General features: G+C 36.3%; 2 protein-coding genes across 2 annotated transcripts; both read left to right on the forward strand.

Annotated features, from left to right (window-relative positions):
* The first annotated feature begins 1,978 nt into the window (after window positions 1-1,978).
* On the forward strand, window positions 1,979-7,528 carry LOC110753248 (potassium transporter 6-like). The gene is made up of 8 exons (XM_021954112.2): window positions 1,979-2,839; window positions 2,932-3,421; window positions 3,515-3,568; window positions 4,213-4,473; window positions 4,569-4,621; window positions 5,396-5,519; window positions 5,614-5,868; window positions 6,175-7,528. The coding sequence occupies exons 1-8, from the start codon at window positions 2,801-2,803 to the stop codon at window positions 7,227-7,229; spliced, it is 2,331 nt and encodes a 776-aa protein (XP_021809804.2). The 5' UTR covers window positions 1,979-2,800; the 3' UTR covers window positions 7,230-7,528.
* A 6,979-nt stretch (window positions 7,529-14,507) lies between these two features.
* LOC110753200 (putative alpha,alpha-trehalose-phosphate synthase [UDP-forming] 10) lies at window positions 14,508-19,340 on the forward strand. The gene is made up of 5 exons (XM_021954038.2): window positions 14,508-14,715; window positions 15,070-15,128; window positions 16,188-18,244; window positions 18,339-18,612; window positions 18,715-19,340. Exons 3-5 carry the CDS (start codon window positions 16,257-16,259, stop codon window positions 19,036-19,038), a joined length of 2,586 nt encoding a protein of 861 aa, XP_021809730.1. The 5' UTR covers window positions 14,508-14,715; window positions 15,070-15,128; window positions 16,188-16,256; the 3' UTR covers window positions 19,039-19,340.
* Window positions 19,341-20,418: the final 1,078 nt, after the last annotated feature.

Below are 20,418 nucleotides of genomic sequence, written 5' to 3' on the forward strand. Positions count from 1 at the left end.
TTTTTTCCCTTAAGAAAATACTTGTTATAATATGTCTGGTCACGTACGTGTAAGTGATTGTTAATTAAAATGAACCTCTTATAATAATAGTATTTTTTTATTAATCAACAATTTATCATTATCTACTTCCTGCGTGAAGATTTGTATTTAACTAACTTTATTAAGGTGAAAATTTCGTATGGAAAGTCGGTATTATTGAATTCCTTTTCTAGGCTATTTTGATTTCTAGACGCTTCCATTGTGCCTGATTAAAAACTTAAGCTAGAACAATCTTCGATAATCCATATCCAACTTGCCAACTGGCACAAACACATTAATTCTTATCAAACTCCATAAGCTAACTCATGTTACGTTTCCTCTTTCGTTTGTGTGTATAATACATAATCACATCCTTATATATATTGCTCAATCTCCAAGTTTCCCGAACCTCAACTTTTTTTCCTTTTTACTAAAAGAGGAAGACAAAGATCAAATTATTTTCTTTTTAAGGTAGAAAAACGTTATACCACTCTCCAAATGTCTATGATATGCGACTTAATCCAGCCGATAGGTTGCCCCTTCCATTTATTGGCAACTCTGGCTCAATTGCGTGTTTAAACTAAGTTTTGATATAAAACGTTAAGAACTCATAGGTAGAACTTGCCCTTAAATACCGGCTTGTAAGGAAAAGGTGCTCATGAACTCTTAAACCACTCTATGATATGCTATTTTTCTAATATGGGATCTTGAGTCCTAACACCAAATCCCACTTTGTGCATCACTAAATGGTCTAATAATGTTAAAATTGACTCCAAAAAGGCTTCCGAAGAATTGAAAATGAGGATATTTTTGCATGACATCATTGTTGGCAAATATTTTTTGTCTCTTTACAAGTTAATTAGTTGATGGAAAAACTAAGATTTACATTGCCTCTTCAGAATCGGGAAGCACCAGAATTGCTTGAAATATCATGAAGAGGTAATTAAACTTTAGCTTATAAAGAATCCATATTAACTTGAAGCAGCTAAAGGGTGCTTGCAAATGAGCAATTGAGGAGGTAGCCTTACAGCTAGTTGACCAAAAAAAAAAAAGCCGGAAAGTCCCCAAAAAGTAGTTGTGTCTAATAATGATATCCTAGCAAAACCCCCCATTAATTTGGCAACAATTAGTCAAATCATTAATTTCAACTTGTTTTTCTTTTCGTGGTGCAAAAGTCATTTAAGACACCCTCCCAAATTGAGGTGCGGAATGATTCTGTGCAAGATTCCCACTGCACTGCAGATACAAAACAAATGGGAAAGAATGGCATGGAGGTCGTCTTTTTTTATTTATTTATTTATTTATTTTTTAAAGCCTTTTAAAGTTTCCTATCACACACACTTTGGCCTTTGCTTATTAAGAGTGATAACCTATCAAATACCACACGTACGTGTTGCGTTTGAGTCAAACTCCCAACTTATTTAAATCCATTGGCTTGACAAAATATTCACACCATCAAAGCCTGAAAGCTGCCTGCTCTTTGTATTATTATCAATTCATCACTTTTGTTATTCAGCTTGAGCTTTCTGAACCCACCACGCAAAATTGCGTCCAAGATTTAAAATATTTATAAATATTTTTTATATATGGAAATGGTAATCACAGAATTATGAGTCAAATTATAAACCTTTCAACTAACATCAAGAAAGTCAAGATTCATGTTTGGTGGCTGCCTAAAGCCTAACAAAAATATATTCCAGAAAGTAACTATGGAATTTAACAGTCATTTCACACACACAAAACATGTCAAAAATCACCAGATACTGAACCTTTTGACTCTTCCCATAAATGGAAAACGAGATTTCTTCTTCTTTTCTTTTTTTTCTTTATTTCTGAGGAAGATACTCAAAAAAGATTGGATTTTTATGGTCAGAAATAATTAACTTGACAAATAAATTTAATGTGTTTTTCAGCTGATGTCAGTGTGTCAGTTATCTTCACCAGTGGCATTTACTGGGTGAACTACCTGGAAAAATTACAAAAAGCATTATTATAGATTCGGAAGCCTCAGCAGAAATTTGGCTGCTGGAATTCGGAGAAGGCTGCCACTTCACCACTCTCTCTGTCTCATAGCCAAGTGCCCTTTAATTTACTCTCTCAGTGAGAAACCATAAAAGCCCAGAAACGCAAAAATCCCACCAACTTCAATAATACAAAAACAATCTCTCTCTCTCTCTCTCTCTCTCTCTCTCTCTCTCTCTCATTGTGTGTCTTTCGCTTTCTCTCAGAGAAGCTTGACGCCAAATATTCTAATCTCTTTTACATTACTGACTACTTTGTAGAGCCACCATCATCTTGGCCTTTCGTGCTTGTTCTCCCTTGTTGGTTGTTCACCTGCTGTCTGCATTTTCTTCTTTAAATTTATTATTTAAAGACACTATCTTTTTCTCGCTGCATAGTTAAACAAAGAAGTTGTTTTCGTGTGTGTGTAACGCTCTCTTTGTGTTCAGTATTCTCAAAAACCTTTCCCGGGGAGGCGTTTTCGTTGAGTCTCTTCTGTTTTTTTTTTTTTTTTTTTTGCAGAGATTAAGAAAGGGGGATTCTTTTTGAGATTACGAGGCAACCCATCAAAGATTCAGAAAGTCATTGAGTAAATAAACAATCTCATCGGATTTTTCCTATTAATTAAACCCAAAAAAAAAAAAAAAAGAATGCGTGTAAGTCTGTGATTTTACTCAGAATATAAACTGGGGAAGGTGTTTTTGCAAATGGGTTTCATTATTTTTCTCCAATCTAAGGCAACAATGGCTCTGTTTGACTACTGAGAGTGAGACGACCCACCATGGATCCGGAAACAGGGATTTATAAAAATCATGTAAAGGTGCAATTTTTTCTCTGTTTTCATATTTATTTTTTGCATTGAAGAAAAACCCATTTCATTGTAGTAATCAAATTGTTGTTTTTTGGCCACAGAAAGAATCATGGAGAACAATTCTGACTCTGGCTTATCAGAGTCTTGGTGTTGTATACGGGGATTTGAGCACTTCACCTCTGTACGTGTACAAGAGCACATTTGCTGAAGATATTGAACACTCAGAAACCAATGAAGAGATTTTTGGCGTATTGTCCTTCGTATTCTGGACCCTCACTCTGGTTCCACTTCTCAAATATGTGTTTATTGTGCTCAAAGCTGATGATAATGGCGAAGGAGGGACATTTGCTTTGTACTCGTTGCTGTGTCGTCACGCTAGAGTGAGTTCGTTGCCCAATTGCCAATTGGCTGATGAGGAGCTCTCTGATTACAAGAAGGAAAACACTAGCTCGTCACTACAATCAAGTTTCGGGACGAGGTTGAAGTCCACTTTGGAGAGGCATAGGGTGTTGCAGAGATTTTTGCTTGTTCTGGCTTTGATTGGCACTTGCATGGTGATTGGTGATGGTGTCCTCACACCATCTATTTCTGGTAATTTTTGATTTCTGTGCTTGTGGGTTTTGGATGAAAAGGTAGAATTTTGTGTCGTTTTGACTAACCGGAACTTGCTTTAAATTGGTGCAGTATTTTCTGCGGTTTCAGGGCTGGAGTTTTCTATGTCCGAAAAGCATCACAAATGTAAGATAGTTATTTTTATTTTTATTTTTATTTTTTCCCAAATCTCTTTTGGAACATTAGCTGTATGTTAAGAGCTTGAAGATAATTGGAAAATTCTTGTTTAGTAGTTTTCAACCTGAATCTACTTTCCTCAGAATTGCTGGGATTAAAGGCATAACTTCGTCCAATTTTTTCCAACTTGTTAAATCGCCAGCTTTTTTTCCTCTTTCCGGTGCAGCTCATCTTCACCAATCATAGTTTCCTTCTATTTCAAAATAATTATGATCTTCTTCTTACTTTAATTGTCTTAGTTGTCATCCCCGAATTGCCCATAATTCAAGTACCTTCCATAAGTCATTACAGATCTTTCTCAAGTTTGAAGTTCTAAAGTAACTACCACCACTACTGCTTTAGACTTGCATGTTGTGTTATTTGCACTTCCAGTCTAGTAAAATTTTCATGTCCAATACATACCTTTGAAATTTGTTCAGATGAAATGTGTTGTCGTACTGTTGTTCTTTAACTTGACAAGTTTTGGTGTCTGCCTTCCATAAATCTCATTGGTTGATTGATTGGACAGTTTGATTTCACTCTTCTTATATAAAATAACATGGCTACTTTGCATTTATACTTCCTCCTCAAAGTTTGATAATTTTTTTTTGCAGATGTAGAAGTTCCAATTGCATGCATCATTCTGATAGGCCTGTTTGCACTTCAACATTATGGAACTCATAGGGTTGGGTTCTTGTTTGCTCCTATAGTTCTGACATGGCTTCTGTGCATTAGTGCAATTGGTCTTTATAATATACTTCACTTCAATCCGAGTGTGTACAAAGCACTTTCTCCATACTATATGTACAAATTTTTAAAGAAAACTCAGAAAGGAGGCTGGATGTCCCTGGGTGGAATCTTGTTGTGTATAACAGGTCAGTATGTATGGATAGGATTGACTTGCATATTTTATGCCGTGACAAGCAAAGTGGTTTGCCTGTTTTTCTAATACACTTAATAACTTTTCCAGGTTCAGAAGCCATGTTTGCTGATCTTGGACACTTTTCACAATTGTCAATCAAGGTACATTATTTAGAAAGCTCAAAACTATAATGCAATTTGATTATGAATTAATTTCGCATGGCTTGTTATAACTTATATTATCCAGAAATGGAGTTTATATGGTAGTATTGATAATGCATTTGTATAATTGTGGTTTAGTTGGTCTGTGATAGTTAGTGTCTGCTTCGCATATTAGCATTGTATTTGTATGATGGAGACTTTAATTTTGTGCCTCATCTCAATGAAGCTGTTTTTTATGATAAATCATTTGGAAATTAGGAAAAGATAAACATCACACCGGCAGAGTTTATATCCTGTTGCAGTTTAGTGCCTTTTCTAAGTATTCCTCATAGACATGTGCAGCTGTAATCATATTTGGGTGCAAAGCAGATACAACAGAAGAGGTTCTTTTGACTTGGTGACTTAGAAGTCCGGCCATCTTTTCATAGTAAATTCCGTTAAAGCGACACATCATGACTAGTCAAAGGCAAAGCTAATCTTGGGGTTTCCTTCTTGCTATGTCATGTATCAGCTCCGTTTACTTTCCAAGAGGAGAATCTTGGCCTGCTTGATTTTTCTCCTGGAAAAGAAGAAGAAATTTTCTACACTTGCTTTTTTAGTGATTTTGTTTTGATTGTGTCCAAGATATGGGACATTTTTCAAGAATATTTTCTTAGAAGTTATACAAGATAAGAGTGCAGCTTAGAACTATGGCACTCATTTGTGCTCTTATTCATCCTAGTACCATTATCAAAACGACCACTTTGTCTAATAGATGTTCACATTTTTTTGCAGATTGCCTTCACCTCTTTGGTTTATCCAGCTTTGGTTTTAGCATACATGGGACAAGCTGCCTATATATCTTCACATCACACTGTTGGAAGTAATCCTAAGATTGGATTTTACGTATCTGTACCAGGTAGACATCTGGATTTTTTTTTTAGCAGGAAGTTTCTAGATTTGAAAAATATGCAACTTCTTGGCTAATCTGGCACCCCACCACTACTTCTCAGAGAAATTGAGATGGCCTGTTCTGGTAATAGCTGTACTTGCTGCCGTAGTAGGAAGCCAGGCTATCATCACTGGAACTTTCTCAATCATCAAGCAATGTTCTTCTCTGGATTGCTTCCCAAGAGTCAAAATAGTCCATACATCCTCCAAAATCCATGGTCAAATTTATATCCCCGAAATCAATTGGATCTTGATGGTGTTATGTTTGGCTGTTACTATTGGTTTCAGAGACACAAAGCGTATGGGTAATGCTTCAGGTATGAAATTATTCACAAATTAGTAAACCAATGAATGCTTGATATTTCCTGTTACTTTGCTCCATAAACTTTCTTGATCTCACAAATTAGCTACTATCTTAGCCACAGCCTTAATCATGTTTTTATTGGATGTATAATAGTAACCAGGCACATCCTTAAGCATATTTTACTGATCATCTATTTCATGCTTAGTACAGGCTTCTGCATCTGCATCTATTAGCTGGATTAATCATTTAGTTATCCCACGTATGATGATGCTTGCATTCCAGTTAAATTTATTTAACCCAAAACTTTTATGCGGAACAGGTTTTGCAGTTATCTCTGTGATGCTGGTCACCACCTGCTTAATGTCCCTAGTTATTGTCCTATGCTGGCAGCAGAATGTCTTTGTTGCAATTTGCTTTGTGATCTTTTTTGGCACAATCGAAGCTCTTTACTTCTCGGCTTCTCTTGTCAAGTTCCCTGAAGGAGCCTGGGTTCCTGTTGCTCTTGCTCTCTCTTTCTTCATTGTCATGTATGTTTGGCACTATGGCTCAATCAAAAGGTATGAGTTTGAATTACAAAACAAGGTCTCCATTAACTGGTTGCTGAGCCTTGGTCCCAGCCTTGGAATTGTACGAGTTCGTGGGATTGGCCTCATACACACTGACCTTGTATCTGGAATTCCTGCAATCTTCTCCCACTTTGTGACCAACCTTCCAGCCTTTCACCAGGTCCTAGTTTTTCTCTGCATCAAATCTGTCCCAGTTCCCCATGTTAGACCTGAGGAACGGTTTCTAGTGGGCCAAATTGGCCCTAAAGAATACCGACTCTATAGGTGCATTGTGAGATATGGATATCGTGATGTTCACAAAGATGACGTGGAATTTGAGAATGATCTCATGTGTAGTATAGCAGAGTTCATACGCTCAGGAAGCCCTGAATCCAATGTTACGAGTGAAGATTTGGGGAAGGAAGACGATAAAATGACAGTTGTTGGGACACGTTCTACTCATGCAGATGGGATTCAGATGGGTGAGCATAGCACTGATTCTGAAATGAACGAATCGGTGCAAAGAGAAATAAGGTCACCACCCCCGACCCAACGAAGGAAGAAGGTAAGATTCATCGTTCCAGAGAGTCCGAAGATCAACACGGGTACATGGGAGGAATTGCAGGATCTAATGGAAGCTAGGGAGGCCGGCATTGCATACATACTTGGGAACACATACATGAATGCGAAGAAAGGATCTAGTTGGATGAGGAGGTTTGCAATCGACTATGGATATGAAGTCTTGAGGAGGAATAGCAGGACATCCAGCTATGCACTCAGCGTACCTCATGCATCTACTCTGGAGGTGGGCATGATCTACCATATTTGATTTTGATTATACTAAAATTATAATGTAAATTGTACATCTTTGTAAAGTTGTGCAATAGTTGAAAGCCGATGCATTATATATAGTGGTTGAAAAAAGATATCCCAGCAATTTAGTCACTTTCTTGGTACACAGGGCTTGTTCATCATCCTCCTTTTTGGGTTTGTGAGAGGATAAAGAAAGTGTGTAGCTTTCTTTTCTTTCTTTTTATTATATATTTCCTTTGGACTGAGAGAAGGGACTTGTTCAATAGGATTGTCAAAATAGTAGCGTACTATAGATTCCTCAAGTTCCTACACAAATCTCTTTCTTCTTACCCTGTTCTTGAATTTATTTCTTGTACAAATGAGGCATCATCAATCTTCCTATCCAAATATTGCGCACCAATTGGAACACAAATGTTCAGTAGCTATTGATGGGCTAGAGGCTCTTTTGTAAGGGGGTTCATTTTGGGTTGGGCTCTGTGAAGGGAATTAGGCTCTCACTCTCTTCAAAACCATAGTTTGGACATTGACCAAAGAAAAAACCCAACAACGAGCAACTCTGAATTGGAGATGGGTTTGTGAACAGGTTTGCTCTTTGGAGGGTGGTTGAAATAGAATAGTTGGGGTGTTTTTTTATTTATATAAATACATTCGATATTGGAAAGAGGGAATTCGAACATAGGACCTGATTTAAATTACAAGAATAACTGCTCTTAATCACTTAAGGTAAAAATCTCTTGCTTATTTTTTTTTCTTTTAAGTCTAGCAACATCCGGATTTGAAACGTCGTCCAGCAAAATTGAAAATACAACTAAAAACTCATGGGTAGCTAGTTGGCATCAATAGTTAAACTAAAAGTTTATTGAAAAGAGAGGGAAGTACACATTAAAAGCTAGTGATGTATACTTTCCCCACGCAATGTCCTCAATTCATTTTTCATGATGGCCTTCAACATTGTTGATTGCCGTAACTTCATCATTCTGTCGAGAAGTTTAGCATTTGTGAAACTTCTGATGGCATGGCATTTTGTAATATGGACCAGAAGCTTCAAATGCACGCAATATAACAAAAAGGCTTAATATCACAAAATGTCTCTAAGGTTTACGAACTATCAGATTGCATCCTTAATGTTTTTTTTGTGTCATTCGTGTTCCTCAAGGTTAGTATGTGCGATCACAAATGGTCTCTGCCATTAGATTCCGTAAAAAAAACTCCATTAGTTTGTTGATGTGACATATATATATATCACAAAACATCCTTGAGGTTCACGCACCTATCACAAATGGTCCCTGCAAAAAAATTTATTTTAAAATTCATAAAACTTTGGTTTTCTTTTTTAATTTTTTTAAATTTTAAATTATTTAAATATATCTATATTATTTGAGATGTGGGCTCCACATATATGCCACATCAACAAACTAATGGAGTTTTTAAAAAATAATTTAAAATTCATAAAACTTAAAAATGAAAAAACCAAGGGTTTATGGTTCATAAATGGTCCTCAAGGTTAAAATCTTCTATAAATGGTCTTTTCATTTTTAAATTTTATGAATTTTAAATTATTTTTTAAAAAAAACTTCATTAGTTTGTTGGTGTGGCATATATGTGGAGCCTAAATCTTCAAAAATATAGTGTTACGTGTATTTAAAATACAATATATATATTTTTAAATTTTTTTAAAAGAAAACTAAAATTTTATGAATTTTAAATTAAAAAATTAAAAAATTTCAGAGGGACCATTTGTGATAAGTATGTGAACCTCAAGGATGTTTTGATATATATATATATATATGCCACGTCAGCAAACTAACGGAGTTTTTGACAAAACATAATGGTATGGATCATTTGTGATAACATATACTAACCTTGAGGACCACAAATAACAAAAAAATAATTAAGGATGCAATCTGATAATTTTGTAAACCTTAGAGACGTTTTGTGATATTAAGCCTATCAAAAACAAAAAATAAAATAAAAGAGAAGAGATAGCAGTTGTGGGTAAACCTGAAAATCCCAACACAACTCACGCGTAACAACCCCTTTATTTATTTACATTTAATAAAATGCAGCATTATCCGACAATAAAAAAAAGTCTGTACGCAACCCCTCCTCTCTCTCTCTCTCTACCATCCTTACCAGAAAATTTGCAATCTCAAAAACGAAGAGTCGTCTTCTCTTCTCTTCCCCCCTTCGCCCTTATTCGAAAATTCTTAAAACAAATGCTTTTTAGAACGCGATAGCGTGAAAGACACGTCTGGAACATTCACCATTGGAAGAGAGACCCCGGTTAGTGGGTCCCACGGGCCAACGGTGTGAGTCCCTTTGGATTAGGGCAGGGCGAGGCGAGAGGACCCCACCAAGCCTACCACCCCCCGCCTGCCTTCCCTTTTATATATCCCCACGAAACGCGGCCTCTGGATAAACCCGGGCCCACTCGGAGCAACCCCCAATGAGGGATCTCCAATTGTTTGACTTAAAGGTCACGTGATACCCGCGTGTCACGAGCGTGCTCGCTGTCGGTTCCCAGTAGGGGGGTTGGCTGACGTGGACGGCTCGGATGGTGGTGAGGGTGGGATCATGACGGGGTGGGTCCCACGGGAGTTAGGTCGTCGTAGTGGCCATCGCTGGGGACATTTTGAGTGCTTCCACGTGTCGGGGCGTCCGTACTCGGGTCTCAGTGGGGGGACGAGGAAAATGGTAAGTGGAGAAAAGTTGGAGAAATCCTTGTCTGCTCGATTTTATCCACTTTTTATTTTGAAACCCAAACCGGCCCTGGCCTGTGAAACTAGAGCACCTCGTCTTCGATATAATTACGTGCTTGCCAGTATCCTTGCTACACAATTTACTTTGTATTAAATGGTTTTAGCAAAACCCACTATTAGTGCGCACTCTCTTTTTCAAAATTACGTTCAAAGGAAAGCATTTCGTTAAGACTACTCGATGGCCTACTCGAATTACGGCATGGCAAGCGTGTATTTTAACTAATTTTTTATTCGTTTAGTCATATTTCTTTTTAACAAAATTAAACTTATAAAGAGTTTCTAAGTTTAATTTGCTCTTTTTTTAAGATTTAAAAATTTTAATATGCAAAAGACTTGTAACTCAAGTGGTTAAGAGCATTTACCCATACATTTGAGGTCCTAGATTTAATTACACCCTTCTCAATATCGCTTGTATATTAAAAATGATAATATTATAGTTTGCATTGTCATTTATCATGCCCAAATAACCATGGGCCACAACCGCATTAGCTTCCTTGCTTCCATGCTTGTAACATATATTTGTTAAAGTTTTGAATATACTTGTTTTTTTAATGCGGTTTTGAATATACTTGTGTTTGCTAGTATAAGAGAATTTTCGATAGTCTTTTTAACAGCTTTGGAATGTTAAAATATGTGAGTTATATTATTAAAATCATCTCCAACAGTCTTGTCAAACTCAGTCATCAAAGTTGCAATTTCTTTTTCTCTCTTTAGGACTGGTAAATCGACATTGACTCTTTAAAATATTTAATTATACTTTGGAAAAATAAAATCTAGAAAATGTTAAAAACATGCATTTTATAGAGGAACGAGAGCAATGTGTTCAGAAGTGAGAAGAGTGATGGTAATTTGGTAAAAGACCAGGTCATGTGTGCCATTAATCTTATCCGAACGCGGAATGCCAGCTGGGAAAGTGGTGTCCTGGGTCGCGCTCGCCGAGTCAAGCTCTTTTTTCGAGCCACCCTCGATATCCATCTTTCAAACAAAAAAACAATAAGAAAAATTAAAAATTAAAAATTAAAAATTAAAAAATGCAATGCAAAGAGCATATAAAGTTCAGGAAAAAAAAAACCAATTTAATAGTACGACTTCACAGGTTCTTGGGGAACCGCAACGCGAAGTCGCGAACCTTAGCAGAACCAGCTGTCATTTATGAACGCACAGCTCATCTCGTCCACTTTAAATAAATTTTTAATTGATTAATTAATTAATTAATTAAATATAAATGGGCAATAAATGTGAGTCGGTTACCTTTGTCAATAAAATCTTCTTCACTGTACAGCAAAGGCATATTCTTCCTAGCCTAAGTTCACGGAATGGATTTGATGAAAAATTATTTCCCATGTCGTTTTCTAAGGAATGGGAGATGGAAGATTTATTTCCCATATTTGGTAATGCTGGGAAAATAATAAGGAGATATCACTTTATTTCATTTCTCATATTTTATTTTTTTTGTCTGAACTTTCATTTCTCATATTTGATTTGAGCAGAAATATGACAAAATGGTCATGAAAAATATGTATTTAATGTTGTCTCATTTTCCCAAACTTTCCTATGAGAAGAGAAAATAAAACCTAAGTTGGGAGGAGGGCTTCATTTTTCCCTTTACTTTTCCATATGCCAAGCAACTATTTTCCGTATTTAAACTTAAACAATTAATTTTCCATCCACAAATCTACCGTGGCCTTAGATTATTCCTTTTTGTTCCCCGTTAAATCTAAAAAAATATTTTATTTATTTGTTTGGTTCGGTTTTGGATTGGATAAATGATAAATCGGAAACGGCTGGGCTGGATATCATCACGTTTTTCGGAGAAATTAGGATAAAAAATTATTTGTCTGATTAAAGATTTAAAGTTGAGTTGAAGCATCTTTTGACTTTATTATTGGATAACACTCGTGCTATCCAATAATTATCTGTATAATTTATGGAAAAATACCACAAAATTGAAACACTTCACTAATAAATTCCAAGTTAGCATAATAGCATGCATGACAAGCTAATTATACACACACCGAAAAAAGGTACGTAACTCCTTTGTGTTATGTACAAGATTTTCCCTTTTTATTTTATCCTTGCATATGAGGTTGTTTTATCTGTGATTTCTCCATTTCTAATATTGCTTCAAACACAAATAAATTAAGGAAATTGAAAAAATAAGACTCTAGTTACGGTGTTAAGTGTGGTTGTAAAAGCACACTAGAGTTTGAATCCCTCGTCTTTTAAAATTGTAATTACAATCCCACAAATCTATATATATAAAGCAAAAGGTAGAGAATTGTGAAACATTCAAAATACCAGAAAATGCTATTAGTTAATAAAAACATTAAGAATTGAAATTATTAATTAAATGAGTATAATAAGGTAAATTCACACTTTTTCATATTAAAAAAAAATTAAAAGAAAAAGAAAAATCAGATAATGAATCCTATTATTATGGAATACAACTACCTATTATCTTTTTTAATTCTACAATAAATTTAAAAAAAAAAAAAATTTAAAAAAGCCTCTCGTAAGTACGGAAGCACACACGGAGAGGCTAGTGTTAATTTATTATAGACGTTGAATTAGAGTAATTTAGATTATCATTTGTATTAATAAAAAAAAAGATGTTTTGCCCTGTAAGTTCAAAAGGATGTTTTGACATTGATATTGGTTTTTTTATTGTTAGGGGGAAGTGCATGAATCTCACAAGGTTAATTGAACATCGCAAAGGCCTTTTCATGTGCAGATTATCACAACCCAGTCACTAATGGCATCACTAATGGCGTGCATAGAAATACAGAGTCGTGCTGAGTTCTTTGTCATAGTTAATTACAACTTAAATCACTAAACAAATTTTATTTTATTAATTGGTTGAGGATAACGATACAATTGGATGAGCCGGGACATTGTCAAATTAAAAAAATAACTCAAGGAAATTTGACCTAAACTTTGCACACAGTTAAAACTAAACAATTGGTATTAAAAAACTGTATGGCCATAAAAACTATTTAGAGGATAATGTTGTTTAATAAAAGTTGTGGAAGTGCTTTCAATCCATCTCTAAAGCCTAAACAAAGGCGTTTAGATTAATTAAGCTACCCTTTTTGGGTGACGGTGAGAACCAATTCATTTCCCACAACAACACTTCCAAAACTAATATAAATATTTGCCTCACCTACGCGGCTACACTCATCAAAATCGTAGCTTAGGTTTAAATTAAATTATGGTGGCCTTGATTTCGTAAATTTATTATTATGGAGGAGGACACATTTGACTACGCTACCTCCCTAGTGAAACCAGTCTACATCTCCCCCATCTACATTATTTTTAATAGACCTCATGATACACACACAAGGATACCAATTTTTATTTGCTTTAGTTTATTTTATTTTTGTTTTTATGAAGGTTTTATATACAATTGTTCTTGCCAACGAAAATGTTAGGAAACATTATCTAAGAATTTTTTGAATTAGGTAGGATCTTATTAAAATCGAGTGTTGAATTAGGTTAAATTGAGGGATGAATGCAGGATTTTAAATAAGATATACATATGATATTTTCTTTTTTTAATTGTGAGTGTACACTGGCTAGGTTTAAAGGCATGTGTAAAATATTTCATTTTACTTCAAGTTTTAGCTTAGGCTATAGCCTAGCTAGTTATCTATTTTGCCCTATGCTTGATTGGATTAGCACACGATGAAAATATTTGACAAATTTTAAATTTTAAGAACGTACGTTAATTGCGTCTTTATCGTTTCTTATATAACAAGTCAACATTATGTCAGTTTTCTCATGGGACTACACTAGTTGTGTCTTTACCTCCTCTCATAATTGAAGCCGAACCAAAACGTAATGAGTTGAAAACTACAACATACATAAATCAATAATACACGAGATAAAAATATATGTACATGAGTAATTCAAATAAATACGGTGCATATTTGGCAACTAAATTTCAAAACCACAACGTACATACATGTATACTATACTAAAAAAACTTAAAGAATTATTTGGAATGGATGCAATTATCTTATAATTAAATAATTCAATAGACGAAGGGTTTGAGTGGCTCCACTCTCATATCATATTCAACAAGATATGGAGGATCTGGCCAAGAAAATAAAACCAAAAGATATGGATAATTTTTATGTTTTAAATGTTGAGTGATTTAACGAAAAGTTTCCTTTTATAAGAAAAAAGAAAAAGGAAACTAATGCAAATCTTATCCACGACATTAATACATGTGACATTCGAAAGAAGAGAAAACCCCGCAAAATCAAAATAAATAAAAATGATAAAAACCCTCCCAAAGCCAAAAGAAGAAGAAGAAGAAAAAAAAAAACATGAAAAAAAAACCGATAGGAGGGGTCCACAAGAGGACAAAGACACGCGCAATGAAAATAAAGAAAATCAAAACAGGAAACCAAAAAAGGGTAGTATTGTCATTTTTGGAAATATAGTTGGAGGCCTCAACGTTATCCAAAATAAAACCTAACCCCTGAGTTAAAATAATCAAACCGCGGTGAAAAAACTCACATGGACTCTCTCTCTCCCTCTAAAACTTTCTTACTTTGTTTATATTTTAACATTCCGATCTTTCTCTCATTCTTTATTTTGAGTTTGTTACACCAGCGCAGCCTCCATTTCTCTCTCTCTCTCTCTCTCTCTCTCTCTCTCTCTCTCACTTCCAACGTTAAAATTTAATTTGCCGTTTTCCGATAACCGACCGGCGCCGATCGCCGGCCTCTCACCGGAAAGGTAAGCTATTGTCTTCCTCGTTGATCTGCCAGCCGCCTTCTTATGCGGCGGCTTCTTGAATTTTCCATGCGGTCCGTTTGGTTCTCGAGAATTTGTGAGATAGCCATAGCAAGTAAAAGTCTTGATCTGAGTCACCTAAATTTGCGCTTTTCAGTCGGCTGCACATAACTACTCGCCTTAGTTTTTGCTTGTTCTCGTTACTCACGAGCTTTTCTTTTCTTCAACTGTTCTATTTTATTGGGAACCAAACGGACGGCAAAAACGCTATAACCTGAATAGATTTTTAATTTTGTGCCTTTTGGTTTATGGAAATTTTGTCTTTTTGGAATGATTTTGACAGTTTTTTTTTGGCAGGAAGTTGTTGATCGAAGCTCCAGACGGGACTCTTAGTTTCATAATAAATTTTGGCTCAGGTAATGCTCACGTTTTTTCACTTATATGCAGCGTATGCTGAGATCTTCGTTTACTTGTAGTTGCGGCATATAGCTTTCACAACGTACTTCATTTTCTTTTTGGTTGATAAATTTGTGTTATTTTTCTTCGAATACAAAGAAAATAAATTAAATTTGTGTTCGTTTTCTTGTTTGGATTGGTAGAAAACCATTTTAGGAATTTATTCGTACGGGAAAGGTAGTTTACTGTGTCGCAGAGCCAGGATTTGTGTTTATCTGCTAGATTTGCATCAAACCTTCAAAATAGTAATAAAATCTGTGATGCGCACTGTTTGCTTTTCTTTGGAATAATTTGACTAGGTTGGATATTGCTGTCACGCTAGAAAGGAAAAAAAGGATTTTAGTTCTTGTATACTACTGCACGTATTAGTATAGGTAAATTTTCTGCATCAGATTCAAATGATACGTGGAGAATAAATTCAGGATAGGACAATGGTCAATGTATGATGACAGAAGGGCCTTCTAGAAACCTATAATTATACTTTTGGTATGCTTGTACAACTCTTCCTTTACTTCATTTGATTAGAAAAAACTCTCTTTACAGTATAATTTTCTTTTCGCCCTATTTGGATGCCCGCACGTCAGCTGTTTCAACTTCCTTTCAGCGTATTTGTACCAAAAAGGTGCTGTGGATGCATGCTTACCTGGTTACCTAGTACCTGTTTTTTGTCCACACTTCATTTGTTTTATAATCATGGATTGAAAATGGTGTAAAGAAACATGGAATTCGATTTATCAGGGATGAGCAGGACATTCAAACACAGAGTTGAATTTCACATGCCTGATAATTGATATACTTCCATATTCAGTATGTTTTATGGCGAATGTAATTTTGCTCTTTCCTTTCGTTGCAACATAACATGTGAGAGGAAAGCATGTTATATTCAGTGTAATTATTTTGATTCTATTGACCAGTAATCAGAATTGGACCATGTGTAGTTTATTTGTTGTAGGTGGGAAAAGAGGATTTAGTAAGTGGCAGCAGTTTAATGGTGTGATCATTCTTTCAATTTTGTGCAGGTTTGTGGAAATTACTATTTTCTGGTACTTTGTTGCTCTGCATGATTCAAGTAGAACGGGTTTCTATTCATGGCATCAAGATCTTGTACGAACCTTTTTGATTTGGCATCTGGAGGACTTTTGGATATTCCTTGTACTCCAAGGGCCCTTCCACGTGTGATGACTGTTCCTGGCATTATCTCTGATGTGGATAGTTATAGCAATGATGATGGGGATTCAGATTCCACATCATCTGTTTATCGTGAGCGGAAAATTGTTGTGGCGAATATGTTACCATTACATGCTAAAAAGGATCCAGAAACGGATAAATGGCGCTTCAGTTTGGATGAGGATTCAATTTTGTTACAATCAAGGGATGGATTTTCGTCTGAAACTGAGGTTGTTTATGTGGGGTCTCTCAAGGCTGAAATAGATATCAGTGAGCAGGATGAAGTTGCACAGAAACTGCTGGAGGAATTCAATTGTGTGCCGACATTTCTACCAAGTGATCTTCAAAAGAAGTTTTATTTGGGGTTTTGTAAGCAGCAACTATGGCCCCTTTTCCATTACATGCTGCCGATGTGCCCGGATCATGGCGATCGCTTTGACCGCTCACTGTGGCAGGCCTATGTATCTGCAAACAAAATATTTGCAGACAAGGTGATGGAAGTTATTAATCCTGAGGATGATTGTGTTTGGGTTCATGATTATCACTTGATGGTTCTCCCAACATTTTTGAGGAAGCGATACTATCGAGTGAAGCTTGGATTCTTCCTTCACAGTCCATTTCCATCATCAGAAATTTATCGAACTATGCCTGTCCGAGATGAAATTTTGAGGGGTTTGCTAAATTGTGATCTCATTGGTTTTCATACATTTGATTATGCACGCCACTTCCTCTCATGCTGCAGTAGAATGTTGGGCCTGGACTATGAATCCAAACGAGGACATATTGGGCTTGATTATTTTGGCCGCACTGTGTACATTAAAATTCTTCCTGTAGGTGTTCATATGGGTCGGCTCGAATCTGCGTTGAATCTTCCGAATACAACTTCCAAAATTAAAGAGATTCAAGAGCAGTTTAAGGGGAAAAAGATGATTCTTGGTATTGATGACATGGATATATTTAAAGGCATCAGCTTAAAGTTTCTAGCTTTAGAACAACTCTTACAGCAGAATCCAGAGTTGCAGGGCAAAATAGTTCTGGTTCAAATTGTGAATCCTGCAAGAGGCTCAGGGAAAGATGTACAGGAAGCAAAGAGTGAGACATACTTAACTGCCAGAAGGATAAATGAGGTTTATGGTTCACCTACTTATGAACCGGTTGTTCTTATTGATCGTCCTGTCCCGCGTTATGAGAAGACAGCGTATTATGCTGTAGCAGAATGTTGTATAGTGAATGCTGTGAGGGATGGAATGAACTTAGTTCCTTACAAGTATATTGTTTGCAGGCAGGGAACTCCACTTATAAATGAAGCTTTAGGCATTACAGAAGATTCTCCTCAGACAAGCATGCTTGTTGTGTCTGAATTTATTGGTTGCTCACCTTCATTAAGTGGAGCAATCAGGGTTAACCCGTGGGACATTGATGCTGTAGCTGATGCCTTGAACTTGGCTATCACCATGCCTAAATCCGAGAAGCAATTACGTCATGAGAAACACTATCGTTATGTTAGTTCTCATGATGTGGCTTATTGGGCTCGAAGCTTTGCGCAGGATTTGGACAGAGCATGCCGAGATCATTATAGTAAACGGTGCTGGGGGATTGGATTGGGCTTGAGGTTCAGAGTTGTTTCCCTTTCTCCGAACTTTAGGAAGTTGTCTATAGACCATATTGTCTCAGCATATAAGAGGACAAATAGAAGGGCAATATTCCTGGACTATGATGGAACTGTTATTCCCGAAGCTTCCATTATTAAGGCCCCAAGCCCAGAAGTCCTCTCTCTTATGAATTCCCTGTGCAAGGATCCAAAGAACACTGTTTTCATTGTTAGCGGGAGAGGAAGAACCTCTCTGAGCGATTGGTTTGCCTCATGCGAGACGCTGGGAATTGCTGCTGAACATGGTTACTTCTTAAGGTATGTTACTAATATGTTATTTGTTGAATATTGAGCAAGCCCATTCCTGATTTTTAAACTGAATTAAGGTATTTTGGTCTGTTTTATGGTTTAGGTGGAATAGAAGTTCTGAGTGGGAAACCAGTCCCGTTGGTGCCGATCTGGATTGGAAAGAAATTGTGGAGCCTGTGATGAGATTGTATACAGAGGCAACGGATGGCTCCAACATAGAAACTAAAGAGAGTGCTTTGGTATGGCATCATCAAGATGCAGACCCTGACTTTGGATCCTGTCAAGCCAAGGAATTGTTGGATCATCTGGAAAATGTTCTTTCTAATGAACCAGCAGTTGTTAAGAGGGGCCAGCATATTGTTGAAGTTAAGCCACAGGTAAGACTGCCTCCACAGAGTCTCTCTCCCCACATGCACATATACACTTACGCAAACACAATACTGGTGTGAATTTTTACACTAATGCCTTGTTACATGCAGGGAGTAAGCAAAGGATTGGTTGCTGAGAAGATTCTTTCAAGAATGGTCAATGATGGGAAGGCACCAGATTTTGTGATGTGCATTGGGGATGATAGATCCGATGAAGACATGTTTGAAAGCATATTAAGCACGGTCTCCAGTCCATCATTGCCTTCGCCTCCCGAAATATTTGCCTGCACAGTCGGAAGAAAGCCAAGCAAGGCCAAGTACTATCTTGATGATGCCAGTGATGTTGTGAAATTACTTCAAGGCCTTGCTACTGCTTCAAGCCCAAAGCCTAGGCATCTTCCACATATCCAGGTTTCTTTCGAAAGCATCTATTGATTCAAACTGTCACCGTTTGCGTGACCTTAATCATCATTTTGGCCAGATGGATTCTTTTTAACCTCTGAAGTGGTTCGGGATCATGAAGGACTTGACCATTCTTGTTTTGTACATGGTGACATCGAATATGTATTTATCGGTGCCCAGTAAGAGTTATTGGATATTTACAGATGGCGATAATGGCTGTTTTTTACCGTTTGGGGGGCACCATTTAACTTGTATAGATACAATGTTTTTGTCACAATAGATAAATCTCAGTTCGATCCATAATGATATAATACATCCTCAATGCTAATTGTTTACTTGATCATCTTCAGTTTCACTTTATATTGTTCTGTGAGTGTTACCTGCCAAGCTTTTCCTTTGCAGTAAGTCAAGGAAATGCAATTCAATTCAATTCAAGATAATATTATTGTCATAAGAAATAGATAGGTTCCGACCGAAAAATAAGAAATAGATAGGTTCTCTCAAATAGTGACAAGCTCTCAAGACAGGAACAGGACAACACAGCCTGTATCCTGAAGGTATCCGCTATTTAAATCACTAAACCCAATCTTCACAATTAATGGTGTCGGTCAGGTCAGGTGGTCCAAGAAAACTGTTATACATGGGGATTTGGGAAGACAATATGCTTCGAGAAGGGAAATACTTGTCCCATTATGAACTTTCATATTCTTGTCAATCTTAAGCCATCGACAAAAAAAAAAAGAGACCAAATTTGGCCTTTAGGCCATCTTTAGTCATGGGCTATATCCCAAATATAGCTCTAAAATAATGCAAAACCCATCTCCAGCTATGGGCTAAACAAAATTTTGGCAAAAATTAGAGGGCCACATTTGGCCCTTTAGCCCTCAAACCGGGCCACATGTAGCCCAGCTTCAGCTTAGGCCAAATTTTATGTGGACCCCATACATGTGCTTTTAAAGATGATAAATTATTAAGTGTGGACAAGAGCATGAATCATCTCGTGCAAATGCATATCCAACAGCCAACATTAAAAGCACTCGATGACGTCAGCTGGATATATATATATATATATACCAGAAGGGGATTAGAACCTATAATCTAGAAGAACTAGACTAAAAAGGATTTTTAACTAGTAATAGACGGAAGACTTAGAGTTGGATTTGGCTTATGTGTATTTAATGACTTGAAGACTTTGCATGTGTATGAAAACTTTGCATGTGTATTTAATGGAGTGAAGACTTGGAAGAAGAAGGGAATTAGTTAATTACGGTAGATGATAGAGGGGATGACTAAATAATTGACTTGGTAGATGACTTGGGCAACTAACAAATAAAAAATAGAGAAATAATGAATAAAATAAATTATTGAATGGATGCAAATTGAAACTAATAAATTAATCATAAACTCAAAAGA

Source organism: Prunus avium, chromosome 1, assembly GCF_965620075.1.
Source record: "Prunus avium chromosome 1, drPruAviu1.hap1.1, whole genome shotgun sequence".
Classification (NCBI taxonomy): Eukaryota; Viridiplantae; Streptophyta; class Magnoliopsida; order Rosales; family Rosaceae; genus Prunus; species Prunus avium.